Source organism: Prunus dulcis, chromosome 6, assembly GCF_902201215.1.
Source record: "Prunus dulcis chromosome 6, ALMONDv2, whole genome shotgun sequence".
NCBI classification, from domain to species: Eukaryota; Viridiplantae; Streptophyta; class Magnoliopsida; order Rosales; family Rosaceae; genus Prunus; species Prunus dulcis.
Window position 1 is genome coordinate 20,418,326 of NC_047655.1, and position 17,282 is coordinate 20,435,607.

The 17,282-nt window shown below is 34.3% G+C and overlaps 2 protein-coding genes across 2 annotated transcripts; one reads left to right on the forward strand and one right to left on the reverse strand.

Annotated features, from left to right (window-relative positions):
* Window positions 1–10,165: 10,165 nt before the first annotated feature.
* LOC117632600 (transcription factor bHLH93-like) lies at window positions 10,166–12,273 on the forward strand. The gene is made up of 4 exons (XM_034366127.1): window positions 10,166–11,141; window positions 11,325–11,495; window positions 11,632–11,799; window positions 11,908–12,273. The coding sequence occupies exons 1-4, from the start codon at window positions 10,485–10,487 to the stop codon at window positions 11,992–11,994; spliced, it is 1,083 nt and encodes a 360-aa protein (XP_034222018.1). The 5' UTR covers window positions 10,166–10,484; the 3' UTR covers window positions 11,995–12,273.
* A 1,103-nt stretch (window positions 12,274–13,376) lies between these two features.
* Window positions 13,377–16,696, reverse strand: LOC117629722. Its single transcript, XM_034362297.1, has 2 exons — window positions 15,727–16,696; window positions 13,377–14,314 (listed from the first exon to the last, which is right to left on the reverse strand). Exons 1-2 carry the CDS (start codon window positions 16,600–16,602, stop codon window positions 13,571–13,573), a joined length of 1,620 nt encoding a protein of 539 aa, XP_034218188.1. The 5' UTR covers window positions 16,603–16,696; the 3' UTR covers window positions 13,377–13,570.
* Between the last annotated feature and the right edge of the window lie 586 nt (window positions 16,697–17,282).

Sequence of the window (17,282 nt, forward strand, 5' to 3'; positions counted from 1 at the left end):
ACATAGACAAGTTATTCCATAAAGAATAACAACATCCAAGTACTAGAATATAATAGTTTTTCAAGTGTTCAATATGAGTTTTAAATTTTGAGCCAATTCTAACCATTCACATGGTTGGGCATGTTTAAATTTTGAACTAGTTTCTGAATTATATAAGTTTGAAAATTTTTGAAAATTTCGAGTTTTCCGAATTGGAATGGATATTGAAATTTCAAAATTTTTTGTTTTGGAATTGGAATTCCCTGATTCCGATCCGTCAGAAAATCAGCACTACAAAAGTGAAAACAAAAAGTAACAACTGAAATTTATTTGAAATTGTTTTCACTTTCAAGTTTTTGTTTTCAATTTTGTTACTCCTACCTCCCACCCTCCCCTCTCATCATCTCTCTCGATCTCATCTTCACTCTCATTTTCCTCTATACTTATAGCACGAAAACAAAAAAACAAAAAATTGAAATTGAAATAGTTATCAAAAGGGCTCTTAGAAATTCTACCTTACTTGGGCTATATGGAATCTGAGCCATTATTTTTGGGCTATTCTTGTTTCTTATGCTTTATTAGAATAGTATTCTAGTATGTTATATTGTCAAATTATTTAGTAAGCTAATATCTTGAATTTCTTTATTATTATTATTATTATTATTTTTTTAGAAAGTTAAGAAGAGGAGGGGGAAATTTACACACACAAGACCACACTTGAGAGCACACTAAAAGCCTGGGCTAATCAAACCAACACCCCATTGGTAAAAGAAAAGTTTTTCTTTTGATTAATAAGTCAACTATTAAGCATGTCATTATGTTGTTAGGATCTTATATGGGCCTTTACGGCCCTCACCGTAAATGGGCCTTTATGAACCTCCAAAATATTTTCTATACGTATGGAGCAGGAAAAGAATTGCAATATCTAAATGATGGTGTGCAATATTAGTTAACCATAGAACTCCAGTTACTGGATGTAATCCTCCACGAGAAGTAAGAAATTCCACATATTTTGATCAATTTAAGGTGAAAAATGGGGTTGCTCCCTAAAAAAATTTGGCTAAAGTTGAGCCAAAAGATCCCAATTCAATATAAATTCATGTAAATAAGGGCACAAATATTCTCATGAATGTCATATATGACCTTCTGTGATCCAATATTTGCTTAAGTCAAGCCATTGTAATAATTATAAATTCTTCATCCAAAGAATAAGTTTCAGAGCAACACACAATTGAAGATTTAATGTTCAAATAAAATAAAGTGATCAACTTGTAAATGATCTGTGAATCACAAAAAATTCCGAACTCTAGTAGTTGAAAATTTGTGTAGTAGGATTGACAGATGCCATATATGGACATCAATTTTTCTGGAAATATAACTATATTATACCAGACATTTGGAGGAGCTTTCAAATCAAATGTGGAAATATAAGATTTTATATGTAGGTTTAGTTGCTTCAGCCCAACGGCTGTGTTTAATATGTGCCATGACTCACACGCATCCACAAATTTGTCAAACTAGACCTCCTGAAATTATGAAAAATAATTCAAACAAGAGATCTTTTCCCCCTTCTCACAGCTTTCTCAGGTGTCCAACATTTAAGAGACTCTACTCTTTTTTTTCCTGATATTATGCTTGTGTCCAGAATTAGCAATTTCATTTTGGAGTTCAGATTAAGCATTTTCGGTTACGATTAAGTATTAGAAAGATATGACTAACACCTTCAAATTTCAATGTGATCATGGTTGGCATACGGTCACCTTTCAAGGAAGTTGAGATTCAAATCCCAAAATCAATTGGCAATCCTTATAAGCTAAATGAAAGACGTCATTGGGCTTCACACATGGGCAAACATGCCTCTGATACCATAAAAGAAGTTGAGGTCCCAACCCCAAAACCAAATGGCAATGGAAAAGAATGGCCCAACTTCTTACAAAATTTCTTAACTTTCCAACGTAGGACACCACTTCACATCCTCTCCGAAAAACACCTTGACTCTAGTACCAACTAGCAACAGGGATCAACATGCCAATTTGCCAAACCTCGATAATCTTGGAAATAGAGGGTTCACAGAAATCCTCTGATGAAGATGTTGGAACTTTATGGATGATGCTAATTTATGAAAATAAATATATGAAAAAGACAGCATTATATTCCCAATCACTTTGGTTCCAAATCTTTCAGCTTCATACCCACATAAACCTCTACATGCTCCATCGATCCTTTATTGAACCATAATGAGACACCATAAACGTAAGAAATCAACAAGTTTATTGCTGCATTGGTCATTTTAGTCTGCAATTTATGATTAGAACCTACCTTTTTTTTTCTGTCCAAGTGTGCCTTGTGAATAATAAAGTGGCATCAACTCATACTTTGAACTTTATAAGCAAACATGTACTTCGCCAAATTGTTATGATGAGGAATTCCCTTTTCTTAAAAAAAAAACACGATCCTTATTCTTGCTGCAAAAGATTCACTAATTTACAATAATGAATTTGACAAACGTACTCAAAGCAATGATGATTAGAATATAATTTTTTGTAACTTTGACACGTGAATTAATGTAAATTGTAATTACACACTAAAGACATAGAAGTTTAAATTTGATTTGGTAAAGTTGAGAAATGTACAGTTGGGGCTAGAGCTTTTGCATGAACTTAGGTTCAAGTGTGCTAGAACCCTAGAAAATTTTCCACCACAGAATAGCACCTTTGTAAGTAAAGGTTATAAACTTTCCTCGATGATCAAAATGAGAACGTGAAATTATAACTAGGTACAAAAACCCAGTTGAGGATTTGGCAGACAGAGTCACGTGTTGATAATTAAAAGTTCATCAGAAGTTTGGGTTCATATGATCTCCTAAAAAAGTCCAACCAATTTTGATATGATTTATCAGCTAGACATGATCATTACCAATGCTTGGAGTATTTTCAAGGGCTTCGAATCTACAAGAGCATAAAGGTGAAGAAAAAAAATGTACAATTATTGATCTTCTTTCTTTTCTTTCTCATCTCCCGTGTTACAATTCAAAGGAAAAAAGTTCATGGAAAGTCATTCGTTAATTAGTAAAATAAACTGTTATCAAATAAATAGATAAACACAATATTTCGATAAGATACTGAAGGATTTTCAATTTATTTTATTTTTGTAAGAATAATTCTTGAAGAATGCCTTTCGATTATTAAATTATATTCTTGAGATGTAAAAAGATGTAGCAGGTAGAAAGATGAAATAACTAGCATTTCCATACTAAAAGAAATAGTACCTAATTTAAGATAACCATTTGACTTTTAAGTGTATGTGATTTTGCTGACAGAACCCAATTGACTTCAAGAAAAAAGCAAATGCTATTCCTCTTTTTCTTTGGCAATCACCTGAATGATGATATATATTCTACAAGATATCATTATAAAATGTCTTCACTCTTCATCATTACTTGTCATATATGTATGCATGCTATCTTCTGCATGCAATATTCCTTGTCCCCACCGCAGCTAATTAAAAAAATATATTGCAGCTTTGAGCACAAGAAGCTCAATATGTACTGCGATATGATCGTTTAGGTTATTTTAGATAATAGCCAATATTGGAGTATGGCCCTTTAAGAACTCATAGAACATCGATGTAGTGATTAAGAAATTAAGAATGCTAATTAAGGCTAATTATAACCACCCTAAGTTATTTTCACTACAAGCTCATAAAGATTTTGATTAAACATTGAGAGCCTAGATTGTCATATAAGGGGAGCCAACCATATTCAATCCGTTTATTTTATCATTTATGTTAGGTACGTACGCAATTCTCTTCACATGACTAATTATTATTTATTTTTAAGATTAATTAAAAATAATCTCTTTTTTTTTTTTTTTTGGTCACAACACTGGAAAATTTTCATTAAAATCGAATACTAATTTTTACGTCTTCAAGTTTAGCTAATGCCTAGTCCAAATTTGTATAATACACAAGCTTCAAATAATTTTCTAATAAGTATCTAAATCCGAACATTCTTTCTTCTTCGTATCCTTTTTTCCCCTGTTCCCATATATATACCTAAATTATTGAGTTGAAGTAAATTACAATCCTGAAAGATTGATCACTTGCAAAGACAAGGCAACATTTGGATGGATGTGGCCAAGTCATTATCAAAGAAGAGTGTGTGTTCAAGCCTGCACAGATGCAAATTTCAATCCCCAATCTAATTTATATACGTAAAGTCACTCTCAAGGTAGACACATTGCCCTATTTTGCAGATTTGTCTTCGTCATTCAATTCTTGTCACGTATATGGATGTTGTGTTTATGTGCAAAAGTCTCCTACCTTGCCGAGCACTTCATTTTATTTTTTATTTTTTATTTTTTATTTTTTTTGTGTGTCGGGGCAACCAAAAAAAAATAGTTGCATGCACCTTTTGTGTAAATTTGGGAGGAGGGTAATAAACTATTTTTGAAGTCCATAAACAATTTTCCAATCATCAAAGAGATTATAAGATAGGGCAAACTACCGAATATCCCCTTAATTATAACGGTAGTGGAATTTAACACTCCATATTATATTTTTAGACAATTTACCTTCTCATGCTCATTCTAAATCATCAATTTAGTACCACCAATTACTTCTTTTTTTTTTTTTGTAAATATCTATATATATAAAGCAAAAGACAGATAATGGTAAAACATTTAAAATATCAGAAAATACTTTTAATTAATGCAAACATTAAGAATTAAAATTATTAATTAATTGAGGATAATATGGTAAATTCAAATTTTTTTATATTTAAAAAAATAAAAATAAAAATAAAAATTAGATAAAAAATTTTATTTTTATAGAACATAACTACTCATTATCTTTTTTAATTCTAAAATAAATTTAAATATTTTTTAAAAAAAACCTCTCGTAAATACTAGTAATTAATAATGGAAGAATGAAGAATCAAATTTAGAACTTCTTTACAAGAGAAATACTTTTAACTATTTGAGTTAGTAAGTTGTTTACCATGGTTTTACCTGTGTATAAATTACTGGTTAGAATGAATTAATAATAATGTTACAGTCACTGTAGGTCAATTGCACGTCTTTTGATGGCCTTTTTTTCTTTTCCCCTCGTTTTCTTGTGCTGATGTGACTCTCAGTGGGGACCTCTTCCATTTTTCCCCTTGCCTTCTCCGAACAGCGACATGCCTTTCTGACGTTTGCAGAATATGCAGAATGCAGGGGGAAAACATCTTCCTTCTCTTTCCATGAATCATCAATTGATTCTAAGCATACCATACCATACCATCCCCACGCGCAACCCCTCCACCATATAATAATAACTGGTGGAAGAAAGCTTATGCTAATTCATCCAATTTTTTCTCTCTCTGCTTTTTTCTTTTCCATGTTGATGAACCTTACCCTAATATTTTCCTCGTTTTCTTTTCCTGTTGCAAGTTTCATTTGATTATAATCATATCATGCAAATATGATTATAAAAAAAAAGTGTTGGGAATTGTGGATCATATACAATTGCTTCACGTTGCGGGAAGTGATTGTCCATAAATAAGTTTATTGGTATATCTTGTTAAAATGCATGTTCACACTTGGAGGTTCAAATGAAGCTGATTAAATTAGGGATACTATTGATACAATTTTAAAGAGGTCTAAAAGTCATGAGCCCCAACACAAAGAAAATTATAACATACCCAGTTCAAGAATATAAAAGTTTATTAACGATAGAGGTGAAATTAACGAATTCATTTAATTCGGGTGTTAAATTTTTATTATTTAGATAGTAATATTGCTCTATTCTAAATAGGCTTAAATGTCAAAATAACTATAAATAATACCTATTGCCACTGTTTAGTTGGCTATAAGTTTCTCGGTCTTGCACCATTTCATCACCTAATAATCTTTGGATATGTTTTGATGGAGTGATTTCAAATTTAGAAACTCATATAACAACTCAGGATCAATTGTGACCGATGGATGCTAACATTATTCCGTGGAAAAAAGAAATGAATTAGTACTAGAGTTTGATACAAGAGATAGGCAAGTAAAAGAACACCGGAGTACAAAACATAAAAGGGCACAACCAAGCTTCCCATCATCGATTCATATATGTGTTCATTCATGCACTTCTTGTGCAAACAACGACACTGACGTGGCAGTGGGAGGCCCACACCCATCGCGTGGAGCCCCCACACATACGAACGCTCTCATGCAAAAAGTGCAGTTCACCTCTCTTCTCTCTCTCTCTCACACAACTCTCAAAGGCAATGCATAATCGAGGAGAAGGGACAGTGTGGAGCCGGTCAAATTAAAAAAAAGGACACAAAAAAACAGTGAAGGAATGAGAAGCGGTTTTGATGTGGGATAGAGAGAGAGTGAGATAATATTGTGGGCGCTGCCTCTTGTATTCATGCAAATGCCAAACGAAGCACAATCATACGTATGAAAACCACCAACCAACCAACCAACCACACCAAATGAAACTAAAACCGCTTTCTTGATTGGCGGTATTGGCCTCACAGCCGCGGTTTCCATCCCGTTTATTTTGCCTCCTGCCTTGTGAGGAGATGCTCTCTTTGGTGCGAATCACAATATAAATGTGATGTACAAATTAATTTACAAATAAATAAATAAATAAAAGGTTATTACGCATGCTATATGTATATTATATGTGATGTCTGAATTTCAAAATACAATGTGAATGTGATGTACACAAACACAAAGGCACCATATATGTTCGGGCAAATCTGTCCTAGGCTGTAGCGCAGAAAAGGACCTCGCACCAATGTTTTCTAGGTAGAGCTGGCTACGGCACATGAACGACTGAATGTACATTTCCATTTCTTGTCTAATTTTGGTAACCAGTTTCATATCTTCATATCTGATATGACGTGAAAAGATTATATACCAAGTTTCGTTGGTACTGAGGACTTTGGTAACTAGGTGTTTAGGTTGTGTGACTCGATATAAACCATGGAAATATCATGATAATTGACTACTTGAAAGTATATGGTCCATTACTAATTCTATAAAGACATTTTAAATTAAAACACCACATTTAGATGGTTCTTACGCCTCATTTTATCCAAATGATTGAATACATGTCGTAAGTTAAAGACAATATCAGTGTAATCTTGGATGTATTTTATATTTGAATTGAATCTGACCTAGTCTGGCTCCTTACTCTTTGATCTAGAATGTACTCCTAGATATCCACAATCAAGGGAGGCCCTGAACACAAGCAAGCAAGGCGGCCGTCTAGGGCCCCGAATTTATATAATACCTTCTATATTATTCACATCTATATTATTTTTTTTAACTATATTATATAAATATTATGTTTGGCCCAAACCAATTATTGTATATGAAAAACGTACCTAATCATTCAATTCAAAATTTTTATAAAAAAAACTTCAATGAAGGTTTACTCATTGTAGAAAAAAGAAAAAGAAAAACTTGTCAAATTACTCAATTCAATATTAAAAAGAGAAAACTCAATAAAGAATTCTTTTGTAAACTTATACCTAGATGAATGAATTAGGAAATTGAAAAGAAAGAAAAAAAGGTTGAAAAACTTGATTAAGTGTTGAATCAAAAAATGTAAGACGAGTAATATTTAAGTGAAATTTTGATGCATTTTATAAAGTTGTTGTGTAAATTACATATCAATTGTTCTTTTTATGTTACAATTGTGAATTTGAATTTATATAATATTTTTTTTAAAACTTATAAACAAAATTACATAAATATACATATACAGTACAAATTCCCATTTGCCATTTGGTATCATCTTGTAGCACTCACTACTCACGTGCTCTTGGGTCGGTTTGTTTGTTTCCTTCCCATACAATTAGCCCCTTGAGCTACGTGCTTTGTTTATAAGGTGTGTGAAATCAATTGTGTTGGCCTCTTGATTTTAATTTTACAATGTGTGTGATGTTAGAATAAAATACCACAAGCGTCAAATTATAATTCTAAAATCTCAATTATATATGATACAATAATGTTTAATCATCGTATTTGATAACTATAATGATTTTGTTAATTTTGTGTTACCAAATGATTGTGTATATCCTCAAAGATTGTAAATTTGAGCTCCTCCCAAAACAAAAGCAAAAACACCTTTGTAAAAGTTTCTTTAAAAAGGTGTAAAGGTGTGCGAAACCCCAAAACAATGCTAAATTTGTGTTATGTGACATGACAAGTAAGGAAACAATTCAGTCAGTTTTTGCATTTAAATTAGATTCAAAATTTGGCAACTGTCAAAATTTCATCTACTTTGAGAATGAGTTCCTCTTTAATTTTAAGGAGTTGAGTTTTTTCTATTTAATAATATATGTTTGATAGGATTAAATCGGTAGCTTGATATACATCGATAGCATCTTTTTCTGCATTGATGTGTTGTTTTACTATTTGAAAAATGGAAAGATTGACAAGGAAAAGAATACATAAACAGTATCCTCCTAGCTAGAAGATCACAGTGAGAATAATAATAATGTCCCACTTGTCTTGTTGGCGCAAAGATTAATAATGTTTCACGTAAGACTTTTACATGCATGTATAATTAATTAAGGACCTAACATTAGGATGTGATGTCAACCATACAAATTAGTGTAATTTTGTACATCAATTATGTGTAAACAACTGGGTTAACGATGGTGCCACTGCCAGCTAAAAAGTAGAATTATTCCATGTCTTCTCCAAAACGGCTACTTTACCCCCTTCCTCCAATATTATTGTCGCACTGTGTGTCTGCACTCTGCAGCACATAAAACAATTTGTAATTAATTAATGACAAAGCCAGTACGTACTAGTAGTAGCCATGGAGTGAATGCATGGAATATCGTGCGAACGTTATATATTTTAAATTATTAAAAAATATATTAATAATCAAAATTTATAGTCGATTTGAAGCTACTTTTATAAAAAGCACTTCTACCTCTTATTATAAGGACGTTGAATTTTTTGTTAAAAACGTTCCAAAACCGTTTTTAGTTTGAAAATGCTTCTTCAAAAAAAGCTTTTATGACTCATAAACCTTGTTGTTTGTCAAAAAGCGGTTCAGCTCTTGCAGAAGCACTCGAAACAGACACATTGTTACATTTTGACATGTGCTTGCTGCAATAATATATAGATATACTTATACTTTGTAGGTTGTGCTAGCTTCCTAGAGGCAATACATTATTACGATTATGAGTGAAAAGAATCAATTCCTATAGCTAAGTCTTAAAGTTTTCAATTCGTTAAAAGTTGAATATAGGTATGTGTGTGTGTATATATATATATATATGCATACTGCCTACAGGAAATGCATGTTGATGCAAGAATTCTGTTTTCCCATAAATCAATATGTGCTACCAAGTTCTTAATTAGGTTTCTAATTGGGTAAAAGAAAATTTATTAAACTTATAATATGAAACTCGAAAATTTATTTATGCGTATCAGATGTGAGACTTCTATATTCTTAATATGTACTCTTACATGTAGTTAGAGTGAGTAAGTATGTGTATATAAGGGAACACGAAAGACATGTCCCAAACTAGGTCTGACTAATGGATATATTGGGCATTTTACTAAAATAAATTAATGTTCGTTCTGAGAGCAAGTAAATATGGTTACCATTCTTCACATGTTATATCCACTGTAGCAGCAGAGCAATTTTTTAATTTTTTATATAAACAATATTTTACTTTTAATATAATATAAACTACGAAAAGAGAATTCAAATTTAGGCATAAAGTAGGGAGTACGTCCGCTCTAAAGAAATCATTTCTTCACATGTTATATGCAACCGTAGCAATAGAGCAAAAACTTTGGTAAGCAATAAAATAATAGCAAAGAACTTATATTAATTTCCGTAATAGGAATTTAGTGTACATGCACTCTTATTTTCCTGTTCGTTGAATATTCCTTACATGCACTAATCACATATAGAACAAAATTAGGCGTATATTATCCATGCCTAGTCATTAGAGAGAGAAACAAAGAGATGCATTATTTCTGCATGTTCATCCAGTCATATTTGAGAAGATATAGAAAAAATAAAATAAATAAATACCTGACAATCTGATGCTAAAATGTATCCTTTTTCGGTTCAGACAGATTTGTGGGTCAAAGCTTGCAGGGTATGGATATTTAAATAACAAGTTTGTCTGATTAATAATTTCGGTGAAAAAGACATAAATTCACCTTGAGATTGAGAGAGAGAGAGAGAGTGGAAAAAGCAGATTCCATTTCAATCTTAGGGCCTTAGGCTATAGCTCTTAGGTGGTGCTGCTACACACACAACATACACACACACACTCTAATATAGTTATATGCATTCTGTAATAAATTAATAGTGCATTGTTGATGAGGAAAATGGACCATTTTATAAATATGTTTATATCTGAATTTCCTTCAACTTGTTGCAACTTCATGTTCTTAAGCCTTGCTCCTTTATAGATTTCCTTTCCCCCACTCCCTCCTTAAACAGTGTAGAGAGAGAGAGAGAGAGAGAGAGAGAGAGATTAGAGAGAGATGGAGCTTACCCAACATGGTTTCTTAGAGGAGCTACTACTGGCACCAAGAAGAGACAGTTGGAGCACCTACTCCTCCAACTCCTCTGGATTGAATGAGTTATTTCCCATTAATGGATGGAGCTTTGATTCTTTTGAAGAGAACCCAGTTTTGGTTTCTTCAGTTAATAATCCTCCATTTTCTGGGTTCTCCACACAAACAGATCAACCACCAAGCTTTGAAGAAAGCCCATTTTCTACTGACCATCATCAAGCCTCCTCCTCTTACCCTTTTGTTGATGGACTCTGTACGGTGCCAGAGATTGATTCATCATACACCAAGGACAATGACACTATTGCCCCCCCATTTCCATCACAAGATCAAGATTACCCTTCAATGGTGGAAGATGAGGAGTTTGGGGGGTTTCTTGGAAGTGAGAATCAGAGAAGCTGTTTGGAGGAAAGCAAGAACATTGCTACTTGCAAAGTTGAGATGGAACAACAAGCCACAGATCATATTCCTTCAGCTTTTAATATGGGGTTGTGTGGTGAGAAACGAAGCAAGGCTAAGAAGTTAGAAGGGCAGCCTTCAAAGAATCTTATGGCAGAGAGGAGAAGGAGGAAGCGCTTAAATGACCGCCTTTCCATGCTCAGATCAATAGTCCCCAAGATAAGCAAGGTGATTTATGTTTTGCATTTGTTGAAAGTTTCCATCTTTTTCCTTTTATCATTATTGTGCAAGATCAATAATGGTGGCATTTCATTTCATTGTTCTCGATGTTCCACTGATAAAACAGAATTTATCTGCTTTCTGAGGTTGGCCAAATCCTCACTACTAATAATATTGAGAAATTTGTCTCAGATGGACAGAACATCTATACTTGGAGACACAATAGATTATATGAAAGAGCTTTTGGAAAGGATCAATAAGTTGCAAGAAGAAGGAATTGAAGAGGGTACTAATCAGATCAACTTAATGGACATCTCCAAGGATCTAAAGCCCAGTGAGGTATTAGTCAGAAATTCCCCCAAGGTAAAATTCACACACAAATTTCACATTATGACCTCAAAATCAAGTTTTTATCCAACTACTTCAATTCTTTAATCTCTCTCTCTCTCTCTCTCTCTCTCTCTCTCACTCACTTCTGCCTCATTGACCATATATACAGTTTGATGTGGAGAGGAGAGACATGGATACCCGGATAGACATCTGCTGTGCAGCCAAGCCAGGATTGCTGCTGTCAACAGTGAATACTATAGAAGCACTGGGCCTTGAGATTCAACAGTGTGTTATAAGCTGCTTCAATGATTTTTCGATGCAAGCTTCATGTTCAGAGGTTTGTGTATATAAACTTGGTTGGCCTATGCATATGTTAGGTGGTTGTGCAAAAGCTTCCAATAAAACTTTGGTTTTTAATGTTTATGTTTCTCTAATGACCTTTTAGGGAGCTGAGCAGGGAACTTTGTTAAGTCCTGAGGACATAAAGCAAGCATTGTTCAGAAATGCAGGGTATGGAGGAAGATGTTTGTAGGAACAAGAGGTGCAAAATGAAAAGGGCTGCTTACAAATTACAATTGAAGTCTGGAGAGATGGGTTTTTACATGTCTCCATGAGATTTTCCAAGTGAGGAGCTGTGATTATATTTGTCGTTTTAAATAAATGTCCATTTATCAGATCCATTGTAGAAGTCTATTCTGTATTATCTACTTCAGTTGAGGTATATATATATCTTCCAACATAAGGGTCACTAGTTCCACTTCTAACCAAAACAGATGACAGAGATAATAAAGATTTTGGCCTTTGATTTTCATCTGCTTCTTTTCTGCGTTTCAATGGCTACATGATGTTTTCTTGTTGCTATATTACGGGCAGAGACTTGTTGTCCCTAAATCTCTGAAGAATATAACTAAAGCACAAGAAATGATAAACTGCATAGAAACCATGACAACAACCAGAGAAATTAATTCATGAAGAGTCATCAAAATTTTCTTTTTCCCACCAATTATGCGGGGCTGGTTTGATAGGGAGAATTAGACTGGACTAGACTAACAAAATGTCTATATTTCATGTGCAATCAAGGCATAATATGCATATTTTGCCTAACTTGGAGGAATAATGGGGACTATTTATAAGAAGTCGATAACTAAAACTTATCCCCTTAATCCCTTAAAAATGGTGGGATTATGAGGGATAAGTTTTAGTCATCAACCTCTTATGAATAGCCCTCTTTAATCCTCCAAGTTAGACAACAATATCCAAATTATGCATGGATTGCACATAAAATGTAGGTATTTTGCTAATCTAGTCTAGTCCAGTCCTCCTAACAAACGAGGCCTTAAAGCCAAAACAATTGTTGTTCCTTTCACTCGATAGTTAACTTGGCCAAACTAGCTAATTTAATCTGCACTTCTTGGTTAATGAGATACCAGGACTGTGCATGTTTAATAAATTAGCAAAACCTTGTTGTTTTCCCCCAGAAATCTTCATCAGATGTGATCCCTCACCTTCAATCAAGGGTAAAGATTTCTTTGCACGTTCGACAATATAACTGTTCTTGTTTGAATCTGCAATTCAATTCACAGTTTGACAATATAACTATCAGAATGTCGGGTCCAATAGTCCGAGAACAAGACATTCTGTGGGATACAGACCTCATCTTTTTAGATAATTCAAGATGGAACACTGCAAGGCCAAACATTCTTTATAACGACAAAGGTATGGTTAGCGAAATTACACCAAACATTCTTTAAGTCCACAATTGACGCAACATGCATAAAAACAGATTCATAGGGTTTAATTAGTCAAAGATTACCCGACATATCTCACCCGTCATTGTCTTCCATTTGCTTAATTACCTAAGCTGAAATCAGATGAGTTTTAAATACACTGCATGAGGATATGAAACAAATAATGAAATCATCAAAGAAGAACTTGGATTTCTATTACCAAAGAAAAAAATTACAAAATTTAGGGATCAATGATAGAATACACTACAGGTTCCAAAGTAAGCAGTTACAGAAGGCATCTTCAATTATTGTGATAGGAAATGCTACATCTCTATTAGTATGTTACATATCTAAGAAAAAGAAAGGAGATAAATCACATTACTAAGTATCGTCTTCGCCTTCCTCATCATCATTTACAATCCCATCCTCATCCAAATCAGAAGAGTTTTCCATGGCATTGGCCTGCAGATGTTGGAGCTTATTGATAGCATCTCTTGCTTCAGAAACCAGGGCAAGTTTTGCAGTTCTGACCGTATCCGCTTCCTGGACAGTGGATTTTTTAGTGCATGTAGAGGCTGCTTTCCTTTTAGCTTCCCTGTTATGTAATTGGTCAATATACTTCTCATGCCAGACCCTATTTCTGATCTGCTTCAATACAGGGGGGCTAACAAGAGGTTCCCCACATGAGCTACTAAATCTCGACGGGGGCTTCTTATTATCATCTGAAGATCTTTGACTGCACTTTTGAAGAAGTCCCTGTTTTCCCTTTAAATTCTTTGGGGTAGAAAGTATTACACTAGGCTGACTCTCAGTAGATGAACCTAGACTGGGCTCAAGTACTGAAAATAGATCTGCCTCATAATCCTGGTACACTTGATGATGCTTTTGTAATAACTTTCTGACAGTTTTCTGGGCAATATGACTCCTCTGTTTATTGCAGTTTGACCTTTTAGACTTTGGCTCAGTGGGTTTAAGCAGTTTACTTGCAGAGAGTGAAAATTGTCCAAGGGGGGATGAATTTTCTAAGATCTCTGCCCTTGATCGGGTACGAGGTGGAGGTGGAGGTGGGGTTATATGCTCAGAATGGACTCTATCAAAGCACTCTTGTGCAGATTTTCCAGGCACCTAAGATTAAATTTGTATGGAAACATAAGTTCTCTATATATGATCTGAATAAAGCACTGGAAATATAAATTTGGCTATGCATGTCAAACGACAAAGATATATAATTACTGTCTCAAGTACAAATCTAAATGGGCCCACAAAATATTCAAGGGACTTTGAAACAAAGCATCGATTCATAGCTGAAAGCTTCAATGGCAACTAACTTTCAAATCAGTAACTCGCAAGGTAGAAAATGAAAAGAAAACTGCAGTTGGATGTAATTCAAAAAGGGTAACACTACAGCTAACGTTAAAATGCTAATTATTGGAGCGTGAAACTCCAATTATACCACCAGTATGGCCTTTTCTTACAACTGAAAGGATTATCATGCAGGACCTATCACCATACTTGCATAATCTGCTCATTAATTACCGTTAAACCAGCCTTTTCAGGCTAGCATTACTGTTGAGTTCTTTACTTAGGTGGACTGCCGTATCAGCTCCACAACTCCGTATATGAAATTATCCAAGATCACACTGAATTTGAGCACAACTATCAAGGCCAGCTCCCAGCATGTAACCAATATTGTCACTCACTGGAGAGAGCATGTACCCTATATCTTAAAAATTATCCTTTCAAGAGTTAAGACTGATCTTCATTACACAATTTAATTATATGAACTTTCACACCCAATATAACATCTTTCCCTCCAGTATCTTGCCTTTCAGTGTCATTGGAACAGAAAACTTGCATATGTAAAAGAAACAAAAGCAAGAGCAGTACTCCTAGTCCCACCATACCAATAAAACAGGAGAGACTGTCAACATTGATGACAAAAGTTTACCATTTTTACTCATAACAAAATACAAATTGTAGACTTCAAAAGCTTCTACTTAAAGATGCAAAAGTTTTATTACTCTTTTTCAGTATTGTTCTAAATATTAGGAGGCTAAATTATACTTTGATCCCAATTGTTTAACACTGACTCCACCTGAATCCTTATAGTTATAATTCCAACAAGTTTGCCCTTGTAATTTGTTAAGGTTTTCAATATGGTCCAAAGCATACACATCTATCACACTGGCTAACAAAATTATCAAAAAGTGAACACATTTACCATTCACCATGGTCTGGTTCTATATTCCCGTCACATTAGTTTTTGCGGCTTGGTGAAATTAGGGGATGAAAATTCAGTTTTTCATCAACAATGTGGAGGAAATGAAAATTTAGATCATACCAAAATATGTTACCAAGCTATAAGGGTGATTTTGTTAAGACAGAAGTACAGAAACCAAATGCAATTCGGCCTAAAGTATCCGAACCAATAATGTATCTATCCTTGTTCTTGTCAGTAATATGAAAGATTTCTGTAAGGCTTGACATGAAAACAAGATTTTCTGAATTTAAGAATCATCAAAAGAGTAGCAAATTACCATTTTAGAAACCTTCTTCCAGAAATGGGGTGTCGGCTTTGCTACCAAATAAGCTCTCTGCAAGGCTAATTCTTGTTCCTTTGTCCATCCATGAACAACCCCAATACCTTCTTCATCTCTCTTTCTCTTCCTCCTAACCTTAACTTCTTTATTTCCACCATCTAACTCTTGCATTTTCCTTTCTCTACCTTCTGAACTAACCACTTCACCACCACCTGAACTCCTCCAAGTCACCTTTTTGCTCTTTTTCGGAACTCCTTCGGGTGAATTAATAGAGGCTCCATCTTTTCCAACACCTGAGAATTCCTCTTTATCCAAGAAACTAGTTGTTTTACTTTTAGATCTAGTATTGGTTGCCTTATTCGTGCGTACATCAACAACAGGTTGCTCAATACAAAATCTCAGAGATTTTCTTCCACATTTTCTTGACCCAGAACTCAAATCCGTGCAATTACTCGACCCATTATCAAATTTGACCAATTTATTCGAGACTTTCTGTGGGAAATCCTTACCAGCATCAACGACGACGCGCTGCCGATTCAAAATCCTTGAAGAACGTCTGAGACTCTGAAACTGCTCAACCCCAGTGTTCAATCTTGGAGATTTTCTGGTCCCATGAGCTTTACTCGATTTCTTAGAGTTGAGTGAAGGACTCGAAGAGCGAACAACAGATCTGCTTTTTCCTTCGGACTTGGGCGTTCTCGGGTTTTTGGATTCTGAAGCGCTCTTTTCACGGTGGACAAGCTTCTGAGACTTCCAGAGAGTCTTGGGGGGTTTCTCTGGTTCTAGAGTGTTCTTGGGTTGAAGAAATCTTGGAGACCTTCGGAGAGTTATGTTTTGTTGTGGTGTGTTGACTATGGAGTCTCTCTCGGGCATTTTCGCGAACACTTGGTGGTCTTTCTTTTCATATAGAGAGTTTTTGAGAGGGAAAATAATATGGTATTCAAAAGTTTAAACTGCTAAGTGGGCTTCTCTGTAAGTCCACACGTTATACGGTACAACGGTGGGCCGCAAAACAGAAATTAACAAAACCAAATTCTAAACCCAAATTTACCGGTTTGTTTTTTAACGTTGATTTGGTTTCTTTGATAAAAGTTATTTTTGGTTTCTCGAGTGGGCCAAATTACCTCTCCACATGGGAAATATTTGTGTTTATCAGTTTAACCCAAAGTGCATTCTTACCATCTTTCTTAATACTTGTCATGTATCTAAAGGCATAATCATGGTTAACTTTTTACTTTGTATTTATGAAACTATGGTTATGTATATGGACACATGTCAAGTGTTGAAAATGATAGTGACACATTGGATTAAAGCAGTAAACAAAAATATATTCTTCCACCTGAGGGGCGCACATGCTCAGAACGTAATGGAATTGAGAGGAATTCGAAAGAAATTGAGACGTCGTGTATTGAAATTGCTCTAAACTGAAAAATACAAGGATAAATTTGACACAATTGAAACTACAAGGACCAAAATGATGAAACCAGCAAACTACATAGAATAAAATAAAAATAAAATAAAAAAACTTTTTGCCATAAAAAAATTGTTACCAT

Excerpts from the sequence above, each read along its gene's own strand:
- LOC117632600 (XM_034366127.1), top strand. The coding sequence starts at position 10,485 with ATGGAGCTTACCCAACATGGTTTCTTAGAGGAGCTACTACTGGCACCA. Across the intron at positions 11,142-11,324 it reads TAGTCCCCAAGATAAGCAAG|ATGGACAGAACATCTATACT; the intron begins GTGATTTATGTT and ends AATTTGTCTCAG. Across the intron at positions 11,800-11,907 it reads TGCAAGCTTCATGTTCAGAG|GGAGCTGAGCAGGGAACTTT; the intron begins GTTTGTGTATAT and ends ATGACCTTTTAG.
- LOC117629722 (XM_034362297.1), bottom strand. The coding sequence starts at position 16,602 with ATGCCCGAGAGAGACTCCATAGTCAACACACCACAACAAAACATAACT. Across the intron at positions 14,315-15,726 it reads GGAAGAAGGTTTCTAAAATG|GTGCCTGGAAAATCTGCACA; the intron begins GTAATTTGCTAC and ends ATTTAATCTTAG.